The sequence below is a fragment of the Gadus chalcogrammus genome, chromosome 2, assembly GCF_026213295.1.
Source record: "Gadus chalcogrammus isolate NIFS_2021 chromosome 2, NIFS_Gcha_1.0, whole genome shotgun sequence".
NCBI classification, from domain to species: domain Eukaryota; kingdom Metazoa; phylum Chordata; class Actinopteri; order Gadiformes; family Gadidae; genus Gadus; species Gadus chalcogrammus.
In genome coordinates, this window is record NC_079413.1 from 8,671,711 (window position 1) to 8,685,115 (window position 13,405).

A 13,405-nucleotide genomic window follows, 5' to 3' on the forward strand; every position below is an offset into this window, starting at 1 on the left:
GCACGGCCAGTATATCCTTTCCATGCCCAATAATGCAACAATTCTGCATTGCAGTATCAAGTCTAACTTTATTAATTGGTTTGTCCTTCAATTGAATCAAGCTCGAGCAGCGTGTGTTTAACTAATCGAAGAGTGAGTTTCCCGGTCTTGGTGCGCGTGACTGAGTGAGTTGTTCAGTGCGCCCGTGCCGTGGGTGTGTGGTGGCGACGGCGCGCGCACGCTATTGAATCGTCCCGCGGATGCACGTGGGGAGCGTTCCCATTTGCAAGCGCTGAAAAGTACAGGACGAGGCAACACTCTCTTACACACACACACACACACACACAGACACACGCACGCACACACACACACACACACACACGCACACACACACGCACACACACACGCACACACACAGGCGCTAGACAGACAACAGAAGAGAGGAGCGTTGAGGAAGAAAATACCGCGAAACATTGGTGACAGGCAGACGAAATTGAAAACTATACCCGGTGTAAACAGGGTGGACCTTGACACTCCTAATATTATTGTGAGAACGTTTCGACGCCAATGTGGACGCCAGCAGAAAGCTAATCACGGCAGTTTAGATCGGGGGGTGGTGTGTGTGTGTGTGGGGGGGGTACCATCTGTTCATTTCTCAGTCGAGCGGTCAGAGAAAGAGTTGATCGACAGCGCACTTCAAATCCTGTTCCCCTCTTTTCATAACCTTCCTGTTTTGACATGCACTCTCCGACGATGTATGGATGGTGACCCTACTCTTGGGAACATTTCAGATGTCCGCAGACTCCAAAAAAAACGGGTTCTCTGCTTTGAGACAATGGATTGTGGTTGTGGTGTGAAGGCTTCGCTGCTGCTACTGCTGTAACCGACCGGTGGATCATGGAAGGGGTACGTGCTTCTGATGCGGGTTCGGGACATTTTATGGACCCTGCCATGGGCGCCCAAGTGGCACAGAGTGCGACCAACATAGCGGGATTTAACAGCGATGACACCCTGTTACCACTCACTGGATCCCGGGCGTATTTGGACGTTTCGCCAGCAGCAGGGCACCCGTTCTACGGAGGATCGGAAGTAGTTTATGCCAACGGGCGATACAGAGAGCACTGCAGTCCAAGACTTGGAGGTAGAAGCCGCGATAATTCAGCCGAGCGAAGTCACGGAGCTGCAAACACACCTTGCGGCATCATGAAGGTTCGTTGATTTGTCGAGATGACTATTTGCAATTATCTTCCAAGAAGCCCATGATATAGTTAGTAAGACTTATTTACAGAGAATAATTAAACGCCCCAGAGTCCCTGTCCAATTGGGCTACTATTGAGTGTACACGTGAAGTCCAATGATTGCCCCATTCATAAGTTCGGGGGGAGGTATGTTGTCCTCCCAAAAAAAGGTCTCAGTGCTGTCCCAGCATGCTCCAAGACGAATGCATACCCCGACATCGCCGGCCCGTAGGTTTTGCAGGTGGAACAAGATAACTGTTTCCAAGTCTTAAAGGGAGATCATTATCATTATTGCATTCAGCAGCATTCAGTCCACTGACCCTCAATAATACATGAGTATCTCTACTGTATGGTGTATTGGGATAAGCCAATGCATTTTGTTTGCAGCTATCTTCTCTTGCAGCTCCCTTCATTACACAATGTAAACAAGTGACAGCAAAGAGTCTCCCCCCTTGATATCCGACTGGTGCTTTAGCGTGTCGAAAATATGTAGACTAGACTTATAGATGAATGAAGAGATTAACATATGAAAGATACAACTACAATTTTAACAATAGTACAATGAAGTCGTACTTGTCTATTGTTCTGTATGTGTGGCACAGTGAGAGAATGACATTCTATCATATCTTAGCGTGCCTGCTTAGCAACTGAAACAAAACCCTGTCTAATTCATTCTGTTACCCCATTGCTGAACCCCCTATAGATGTGGTCTCTCTCTCTCTCTCTCTCTCTCTCTCTCTCTCTCTCTCTCTCTCTCTCTCTCTCTCTCTCTCTCTCTCTCTCTCTCTCTCTCTCTCTCTCTCTCTCTCTCTCCCTCTCTCTCTGTGTGTCTCTCTCTCTCTCTCTCTCTCTCTCTCTCTCTCTCTCTCTCTCTCTCTCTGTGTCTCTCTCTCTCTGTGTGTCTCTCTCTCTCTCTCTCTCTCTCTCTCTCTCTCTCTCTCTCTCTCTCTCTCTCTCTCTCTCTCTCTCTCTCTCTCTCTCTCTCTCTCTCTCTCTCTCTCTCTCAGGTAGACAGCACCCACACATAGCCCAACGCCCACACTGCGTTTGACGGTAACCCTCTGAAGGAAATCTCAAGAAAGGCAGCAATTGCTGCCTGTGTGATGAGTTATTGATATTATGATAGCAAAATCTTCTAATGCAGTCCTCTTCTCATCGCACAACACCTCCAGGTAACCTGAGACCTCTGAGCTCCAAACGCCACAGAGGTCTTCGAAGGACTGTTCCTCACATCTCGCCGCCGTGTTTCAGATCTTAGTTTATGTCTTCAAACTGAAGACCTCCCGTTGGTATATCCCATTGTTGCCATGAGACTACACTGCCATCTTAATCGTATTTCCCCCTAGCTTCTCTTTTCCCTTCTGCCTTATGTAGCCAAGGTCATAGTACAAAGTCGTTCTTCCTAGAAGACATCCACCGATAAATATTGGCACATAGGGTACATTGAAAGGATCTTGAGATGTATATGAAAATAGTTATTTTTAGTTTTTCGAATTTTGGATAACTGGAAAAAAGCAATGTTTGATGTAGGCAGAAATGGGCGGTATAATATGCAGGAAGGATTGTCGACAGCTGTATTTGACAGATTATGGTTTCGGTTACTTGATATTCTTTTAGACATCTGATGCAATGTGAATGCTCATTGTTGCATGATGTTGAATTAACTAACAGCATAATCCACTTTTATTTGAATGAAGATATATTGTATATACATATATATATATTATCATTGCTGTGTAATTTAGGACCCTGGTTATAACAACCATTTTATAACCATTACTAGTGGTTACTACAGGCTAGTTAAGTCAAATAACTTCCTAAAAAAGGTATCATTAATGTAATATTATTGGTTTGAATATTAAGTTATTGTCCCGAGCCACAGTCTGTTCTTTGCTTGAGCTTTGCTAAAATTCTTGGATAAATAATTATCAGTATTGAAAAATCAAGGGATAAATGAAAATACAATGACAATATCTGTGTCATTGCTTTCTCAAGTGTCGTTGCTTATTCATCAGCAGCGATGGGAATTGTTGCCCCCGCGGAGGCATAGCTCCTCAGAATAAGTCCCCTGTATCTTTCACTAATAAATGCGTAACTGAGAACATCCGGGATTATTTTGTATATCCCCCTAACTCTTCAAACATTAGACTGGTGGATTAGACTCACGCCTTGTGATGTTCTTATTCATGAAGGACTGATTGTAGGTGGCAAGGCATTGAGGCTCTCTGTTTTCAAAACATCCTTGGCTCCTGCATAATGCACTACGGGCGGAACTGAGAGTGTCGATGTTTATACCGTAGTCACGACAATGAAAAGTTTAATATTTGAGTCGTTCCTTGTCATTGTTGCTGTTTGGTTTATATGGACGTCGTAAATGTCACACTCCTCTAAAGGTCTCTGTAATGCCTCAGAATTCTCTGCTGTCAGCATCAAATGTCTGTCATAGACGGTTAGAGATGCAGGGTGTGTATTATACGATATGTGTGCGATGTAATGTGTCTGTGTGTGTGTGATTGCATGTGTCTGATTGCATGTGTGTGATTGTGTGTACGTGTGTGGAATTCTGTGTGCGAGCGAGCGGGTGTGTGCGTGTCTCTAGGCTGTGTCTCCAAGCGTGGGTTGGCAAATAAGCAATCACAAAATCGCATTTGCTTGCGTTACCGTGGCCTCTAGGGGGTTTGTGTGTGACTGTCTCCCCCACCTACCCTGTGTCATTTCCTGGGCAGGGGGAGTGTGTGTGTGTGTCTGTGTGTGTGTGTGTGTGTGTGTGTGCGTGTGCGTGCGTGTGTGTGTTTGTGGTGATGGAGCCTGAGTTGTCTCATTATGTAAGGATGGACTGTGGACAGCTGCAGGGTGGGCTCCAGCCTGGCTGAGGGGCGAGGAGGAGGGCAGACCGACTGTGAGCCAGCACATCACGCTATACGAAGCTGGCAGGAGTGTGTCCCTGGGAATGTGGTGATGACGGCACCAGCGTCAAAGAGGACAACAATATGTTTTCCCCTTTTCCTGTGGCTCTGACCTTTACCCCCACCTCTTGATATACGTTTCCTTGCAGTATTTCGATCTCCCGACACGCATGCATTTTCAAGGTCATTGGTGTTCACAGATCTGCTGGGAGCAAGAAAATGCTCTGTTCAATATGTTTTGTTGGGCAACAAGCAACAACATAAATGTGGAGGACTGGTATGAACATTGTGCTTCAAATATGTTGTTTTGCATCATTTACTCAATTACTTATTATCTTATTTATTAATCGACACATGTTATGAAGCCTCCATAAGAGGCAGCCGATTCATTTAATTGAATCGATCCAACTGTGTTCCATGTTTTACTTGAAGAGATTTCTTCCGACCACTAAAAAGTTCTGTTGGGCTATACTCAACCCAATTTATCATCTACCAGCTACACTAAGAGGAATATACGTTTAGTGAATGTGCTTTGTTGTGGGAGTTCAGAAATCAACCAGTTCATCAGTAATAGGAAGTTTATTTTTCTAGGTACATGGAGATAGTGCTTTGATGTTTTCAGCTACCGGCGTCCACTTAAATAATCAGTTATTTTTCTTGTTTAAATTAGCATCTGACAAAAATTCTTGAAACAAAATAGTTTTAAAAACCAAGAATAAGTGACTGATAAGAAAGCTGAAGGAAAAACACCTTGCTTCTTGTGTGGATCAGGGCCCTTGTGTAGCTTTGTTGACACGCTCATGATCACGTTGATTGCGGTTGTGCGTTATGCATCCGGCATCATGCTGCGACTCTTACATTTATCGCAGTAAAAGCAGCAGGCAGCAGTAGGCCTTGCCGTTGTAGAAGCCTGGTTGATAATGGGGCCTGTAAGCCATACTGGGTGCTTATTTAAGGAGCGTGGTGGTGGCAATGGTGGTGGTTGCAGGAATGGCAAACATAGTGCAGTGCACAGCACAGTAGAGGGGGGGCGTAGGGATAGCAGCGCTTCATAGCAAAAGCCTTTCAGGCTCTGCCAGGGCTATCAAATAGAAACTGCTTGGGTTTCGTACAGAAAATACACCGGATGTGCACAGGAAGAAAAACATTTCATTGGACTTGAAAAATGCTGTGGCTTGTCGATTTGAGGTGTTACAATTAGTTGACACTGTTCGGCTGAATTTTGGCAATTTTCTCAAATGGATAATTTCAAAGCATTTTTCTGATGCCCTTTTGAATGAAAAACTCTTTTGACTCATTCAAAGGTTATTCAAGACATTTCTGTAAGCTTTTGTCCTCCACGATACCTTTTAACACCTGCCCTCTAGAAATATACAACCTCCATTTACCGTTTCAAAGAATTGCATAGGTGCATAATGTTCTTCCATGTTCTTGTCCTCTCGTCCTCTCGTCCTCTCCTCCTCACCTCCTCTCCTTCTCACCTCCTCTCCTCCTCTCCTCCTCACCTCCTCACCTCCTCTCCTCTCGTCCTCACCACCTCTCGGGCCCAGAGCTGGTTTCCTTCCAGACTCATTACACCGTCCTCAGCTGTTTGGCTTTTCTTTCCCTTTTTTTCTCCCCCTTAAAACCCAATCAGATAAAGCACCTAAAAATCCCTTCCCCTTTATTGATCTTCCCTGATCCCCTACCCTACTTCTACTACTACCCTCAGCCACCAGCCCCACAGTCCCCCACCCCCCTGCCTGCGTGTCCTCCTACTGCTTTCACATTCTTCCCCTAATGTAAGCGGAACCCCTGCTTCCAGGAATCGGATGATCGTCGTCCTCCCCTAGTGACAGGGGTTGGACACAAGTGTGCAATCCAAAAAAAACACATAAAGGTGTTTACATGTCCCCCCCAGCTCGTCTCCGCGGGATTGGAACTGACGCACACCTTTGCACCTCACTGCCCTGCCCATTTTATAATTGTATATGCTACGTGCAGCCTGCAGTTCATCAGAGCTTATCTGTTGTTTTTTTTCACCGCTAAGCTACAATTTAATTTTACTTAATGAACTCACTGTAAATGCAACCATACCTCACCCCTCAATCCACGCATGGGTGCCCTGAGTGCTCGTTGAGGATGTGTGTTGTCGACATTGAGCAATTTTATCAAGCACTTCAAAAAACAGCTTTTAAATTTTGGCTAAATGCTAATGCCATACCTTGTATAGCAAAGGTCAACACATTGTACCTCTTTCCCCAAACTCCTACCACGATCGAGGCTGAGGAGACCTCAGGAAGGACATCAAACATTGGAGCATCAAAGCCCAGTTGGAATGCCAAGGGGTTTGGTCTATGAAAGAAGATCATGCCTAAGTAATGTCCTATGCACATCCTGTACACATCCTTGCCTTTTTTGCGCAATACCGCGAGAAAGACTCTATCAAATACAATTGCATCAGTGCATGCTTCTGTCAGAGGGATAGAGGACGTCCGCATGAACCAAGCTTTCTTATATATCAGAAGAACAGGGAGTGGCTGAACTTCCTCTATGTCGCTTAGTTCATGATGGCTCACGCCATAATAACTTGAGCTAAGTGGAAAGAAAACCCCAATTAGCCATTTATTTAATTAAGGTCCCAAGATGAAGGAGATTTTTTAATATTGAGGACAAGTGATTCAATTGGCCGCCATGATGTGTTTGGAGCAATGCCTAATCTTTGTGATTCGTGCTGGGCGTAAAACAGCAGCAGAAGTCAGTGGTGCTGTGGGCAGGGTTGAGGCGAGATAGGATCTGGTAGGCGTCTAAAAGGTATGACATGTCATTCATGCTGCTAGGGGTCAATCAATGAAAACATGACAATCCTTGTCAGTTCTGAAGGATTTCCTTGACTCCGCAGAGAAGAAAGTTCAGCTTTTGTCTTGTCCTGCTTAGGAGGTGAACTATTTGAATCATTCAGTTTGGTTGTTTTCCGAAGGTCAGAGGGTAACGGTGACTTACTAACCGGATACGGGTTGCACAGTCATAACGCCGGTGGCTCCATTTAGTTTGGCACCTGTAAAGCACACTCCTCCTCCACCTCCTCCTTCTCCTCCTCCTCAGAATGCCCCAATGTGTAAGCCCATATCGTGGTTAATATAATTATATATACATGTCCAGTTTATTGAACAAACTGCACAGACAATGTGCTGCATCAGCAAGTTATAACGCAGCCCCATTAAGTACAATCCTTTACAAAGTAAGGTCCATGTCTTCCAATGTAAAGCAGTGGCGAATGGGGGGGGGACAGGTCCAACCAGTACTCTGCTGCCCCCCCCTGTATTTACCTAGATGAATCTGCTTCCTCCACTGTATTTACCTAGTGTGTGTGTGTGTGTGTGTGTGTGTGTGTGTGTGTGTGTGTGTGTGTGTGTGTGTGTGTGTGTGTGTGTGTGTGTGTGTGTGTGTGTGTGTGTTTGTGTAAATACAGGAGGAACCCGTTTACTGGAACCCTATGCAAGAATTACTGGAATGGGATGAATTTGTGATTGAACAGAACATTTAGCAGGCTTATCCTGAAGATAAGCCTAATTGAGGGGTAATTGGGATAGCACTCTGAATCTGGAGCATTATTATACGCTTAGACAAATATGCAAAAGAGTACCTAATAATGAATGATATTGTCTAAAGAAAAGGGAATGTTGTCTAAATGTCATCTGAATTTACTCTATATGTATTCACAATATTCTGGATGTATTTTGAAATGAGTGCATTTATTTACTTTGCATTTATTTACTTGGTTTTATTCTGTGTGTGTTCTGGATGTGTTCTGACTATATTCTAGTAACACTATGTTTTGTTGAGTTGGTAATACACAGCTGTATTTACCGCTCATACATTTGGTTAGCCCATACACGTCCTGTTCACGAGATACACTGCACGCACACACACACAAACACATATACTGGCACACACACACACGTAAACAGATACTGACACACACACACAAAAACATATACACACACACACACACACACACACACACACACACACACACACACACACACACACACACACACACACACACACACAAAAACATACACACACACACACACACACACACACACACACACACACACACACACACACACACACACACACACACACACACACACACACACACACACAAAAACATACACACACACACACACACACACACACACACACACACACACACACACACACACACACACACACACACACACACACACACACACACACACACACACACACACACACACACCTTTTAGGGACACGGGCATGCTGGTTGTCGTTTACAATTATCATAGATTTACAAAGATGTTGCTTAATGTCACACTCGCTCAGTCTGTGTGAAGAGTGTGATACTGTTTGTGTCAATTGACACTTTGCGACCAAGAGTTTTTTTTGTTCTTCACAGAAGAGTGGCATTCATGCCAAAAAATTATCCTAACATGAAAGACGACAACCTAGACTGTTCAGAGTCGTGGCGGATATCCGAGTAGAGGTTGAGTGCTGGAAACAAAGTTAATTGATAAGAGGGCTGAGTTACCAAAGCAATCACCGATGGACGCCTGCTGTTAGCCAGGCTTTTACTGAGAGCTCCAGCAGTGATTTTGCACGGCTCCCTGTTAGGAGCTTGGAAGGCTATGGTGTCATCCAACTAGTGGCTTTTTTTTGTGCCATCTGGTTTCTGTAGCTTTTCTGCTTTGTTGCTTCTGTGATGCTAGTGGGTGCCAATGCTGGTTTGGTCGCTCTCTCTCTCTCGCTCTCTCTCGCTCTCTCTCTCTCTCTCTCTCTCTCTCTCTCTCTCTCTCTCTCTCTCTCTCTCTCTCTCTCTCTCTCTCTCTCTCTCTCGAGCTTTCGTTCTCGGTATCGCTCTCGCTCTTACATTTTTGTTCTGCGTCAAGATATAAGGATAAAGGGAAAGAAAGGGAAAAACAAGTTTGTATGATGAAGACAAAGTCTGATAAGCCATGACCTGATGTTTGAAATGGCAGAGAGGAATGGAGAAGGGTTTAACTTAATGATATTACTATGCATTTAACTTACACATATATCGATGCTTAATGTTCCCATGTTGCCCAGACCTACTCTTTCTTTCTCTCTTGCTCTGTCTCTCGCTGTGTGTGTGTGTGTGTGTGTGTGTGTGTTTGTGTGTTTGTGTGTGTGTGTGTGTGTGTGTGTGTGTGTGTGTGTGTGTGTGTGTGTGTGTGTGTGTGTGTGTGTGTGTGTGTGTGTGTGTGTGTGTGTGTGTGTGTGTGTGTGTGTGTGTGTGTGTGTGTCTGTGTCTCTGTCTCTGTACTTCTCTGTACCTCCATTCCTTCTTGCTCCTGCTCTCTCGCCAACCTAGCACTTTGCCAAATCCCTCTACACCACAGGTCTCAGCCTATTTATAGACCGCAGTGGGGATGTCTCCATAGAACAACTGATAGACAGGTTAATCTTCGTAAACATGTTGTTTACAAGACAAAGGCCCGAATCAATCTCGGGCACAAATGTTGCTTCATAAAACCTTCAGCCTGCAAATAGAATCAGAAAAGAAAGTTAGCAATATAACCTGCAAAGTATTGAAGGTAAAGGGTAAAATACAAACACACACACGTTTACGCACACACCTACACACGTGCGAGCGCGCGAGAGAGAGCGCTACTCTGAAAATAAAATGGAGACATTACAATTCAACATTAAATCCATCATGGAACATTCTTTGTGACCAAAAATCCACAGATAAATTCATCACACATAAATACCAAATTGTTTCCAAACGGACGCCACCCCACCGCTGTGCTGGCCCACACGCTGCTCCAGCTCAGTGGTACCGCCGCTGCCACCTGCTCCCAGAGAGGAGAGGGCCTGAAGTGGGCGGGGGGAGGCTGCATGGACGTTTCGAGGATACACCGAGCAGGGTCCACTGCATATGGAGCGGCCTGCTGTCTGCAGCGCTGCATGTCTGTTTACCACCATGACTCCATGGTCGGCACTGGCACTGCTCCGCTTCAACAGGGATATTCACAGATGGTGGCGTTTTCTTTTTTATACATTTTTTTTTTTTTTTTTTTTTTTTTTTTTCTTCTTGCCATGGCGCAGATGGTCCAAGTTGAGAGGGAGGGGAAGAAAAATAAAAAAGAAACGCCTCATGGTCTTTAAGCACAGGGGATGGTGGGTGTACCGATGAAGAGACCGAGCCGTTGTGTCCTCCCCCTCCTCTTTTTTCAGCGTTTCGCACAACAACCCGTCTGGCTCCATATTGCCTTGTAACAGGGGGCCCTTTTCGGACGAGTTGACTCAGCTAACACGGTGTGACTCGGCTTCATGCTTTCATATTCAAAACGTGTCACACATTTTGTGGTCATACGATGTGCCGATGTTTTTTTTCTCCGTGCTTCAAACACGGGCCGAGTCGACGTTGGGTTATATTCGGCCGTCTGACTAACCAATCTCGCCTGCGCACAGGAATGCAAGCACCTCGGGCTGTTTGGCCCATCCACGTAGTCATTGGCTCTGACCTCTGAGGGGGGGCTCTGACCTCTGAGGGGGGGGGGGCAGGCAACCTCCTTGTGTCGGTTGCCTACCCCCCCCCGCCCCAGGCCATACCGACCCTTCCCGTGCCTCAGGCGTGATCGCAGGCACACTTGTTGTGAATGTTGATGTTCACAGTCACGGGCATGCAGTCTTGCACCAAATGTGCACCGATGCCACTGGACAATAGGGTTCAATGAAGAGAGAATGAAAAGAGATTCCCGGGAATACCCATCCAAACAATTTCCTGTTTCACGGGATGATATGTAGGCCTGCAGTTTACTCCACCTAAAACGAATGCCACAGCGTTGTGATTGCGCCGGTGGAACACACTGGAAGCTTATTTGAACCCTAACAGCATTACACTGAATTAAAGCACCATGTAGGCCACTGGCATTGTTTATATTCAACCGACTGTACTGGCAGTTTGAAATGCCGAGTTAAAAATGAAGAAATGGTCTGTTAACTTTGAGTGATCATTGACAATATTTCTAAATCTGACATTTCTTGGCTATTACAGAAGGCATCGCTGCTGCAGCCTTTGATCACAGAATATGGAATCCGTCTCGGCTTAATAGGATGGCTTTGAAAGCGCCAAGTTACTTGCCTTAGAGGTATAATGAGTCGGTACTTGCGCTAGGGATCTTTCGGTCCAAAATACTTAGTTTGATGATGCGGTGAAATAGCGTGGGATCGTGTGAGTTGTTGTCTTAACCACCATTTCCGGTGAAACATCTATCAGACTCAGACAGAGGTCATTTTCACAGACGAGGTTGTGTATATTTCTTTTGGATAGGCATATTTTAATACCTTAATTCACTTTTTGTTGGGCCCCTTTTGTGGAAAATTCAATCATTGGGGAGCCCAAGGCTGTTATCCGTGGTCTGAAGCAATCATACTTAAAATAACTGTATGGCTTTTGCAGTAACGTTATGACTTTATAGTAGTAGAACATTTTAGTAAGCTAGATCGATATGGCAATATCATTGCAATATTATTTCTTGTATTTCCCCGAAAGTTAGGGGATGGAGGGGTAATGAGTGTCGTCCTTAAAAGAAAAACCATTAAACCCACTGTTACCTTGAAGAAAACAACAGATTTCTCTGTGTTTTAACATTGTTGGAACCATTTGGGATACTTTAAATACACAACCCACAACAAGATACAAGATATTTAATATAGTTCTAGTCATTTTTAAGTTACTTGAATGTGGAAATGTTACATTGTTATTATTATACCTTTTATACCTTTAATGAATATTTAACAAATATTATTTATTATATAATACAAGAATGGTAAAATATAACCTACATGAGGTGGCAGAAAGATCATAGGCATTTTATAATCCTTTGTTGGCATTTTGGCATTTTATAATCCTTGCACTAAAGGTCATTGTTCAAGCTGCATGCAAAGTCTACATAAGTCTATGTCTGTATCATTCTAATGTTGAGAAAAAATTGCATCTTTATCCTCAATAATTGTCAATACCACTAATAATACGCTAAAGTGGTCAACCTTGTGAACCCGAAGATTTATGCATATTTCTCCTTGTTGCATTTAGTGAGGACTGAACCGGAACACCTTAAATGCTAGCGTATTTTCCCGGGCTTCCTCGGATATTGGCTTCTGTTCCCGTGATAGAAAATGTTCCCAAATCGTTGGGTAAAAAACATGAATCCCTACTGTGAACACTGGATCACATACAATGCGCTGTGTTTGCACATGGGATGAGCTCTTCCCATCCCGATTGCCTATCCATTGTGTCCCCCCCCCCCCCCACCCCCCACCCCTTTAACAACACAATAAATAATCAGCATGGTTTTCTATTTTGTCCTCTGGGGGGTTCTCATGTTCTCATCTAAATCAGGACCCCTATGCATTCTGGGAATTTTCTTGGATACGAACACGGACGGGAGGCAAGCGTGGGATGGAGTGTGGGATATTGCTCATTTGTGTGTTTCTGTATATGTGTGTGTGTGTGCCTGAGTGCGTGTGTGTGTGTGTGTGTGTGTGTGTGTGTCTGTGTGTGTGTGTGTGTGTGTGTGTGTATGTGTGTGTCTGAGCACGTGTGTGAACATGTGTGTGAGAGAGGGAGAGCAAGAGCGAGAGGGAGATAAATTGCGCGTGAGTCTATCCGCGTATGTGTGGGTCGCAGGTAATGGGATTGTGAATGCATGTGCTTACGCTTTACGTGTTGCTGTATATGAGCTGAAGACCGAGTGAGAGCCCAAAGCACTGACTCAGCCCCCAGATATTAGCTGCTGATATTTATGTCCAACCTGCTAGTCTGGATTGAGCCTTGGCTACGGCGCTTCTTGCTCCCCAACCTCACATACACTCTACGACTCCTGATTCAAGTATTTATGTATGCAAGCCATACAACAACCAATTTACAACGACATTACAGAGCCCGGTGCTCCGTCACGTTGAGTGCACTACCAAATGTGACGGAGCACCGGGCTCTGTAATGTCATTTGTTGGGGGAAAAATATACATGTGTATGTATGTTGTTGAATAAAGTCGTTAATTACCTTCTCATAAGCGTGCTGCGCGAGGGCAGAGAGAGGAAGAGGAAGGGAGAACTCGAAGGCACTGCTCGAAATGTCTAATTACGCCCCAACAATGGGGTCAGCCGCAACTGGGGGACATTTAATAACGTTGTTTTTCATAGGTTTGGAGTATTGTCTTCAATTACCGCAGCGCTTTATAATGAGTTGACTCGGGTCATTTGGAAGATCTGGAGTTAGACGCCCTTTATAT

General features: G+C 44.7%; 1 protein-coding gene across 1 annotated transcript in view; it reads left to right on the plus strand.

The window, feature by feature from the left end:
* The first annotated feature begins 289 nt into the window (after positions 1-289).
* Positions 290-13,405, plus strand: part of plcl5 (phospholipase C like 5) — a 72,435-nt gene continuing 59,319 nt past the window's right edge. Inside the window, exon 1 of the mRNA XM_056608934.1 lies at positions 290-1,188. Within this exon, the coding sequence (XP_056464909.1) occupies positions 877-1,188 (312 nt within the window). The 5' untranslated portion in view covers positions 290-876. The remainder of the gene's footprint in view (positions 1,189-13,405) is intronic.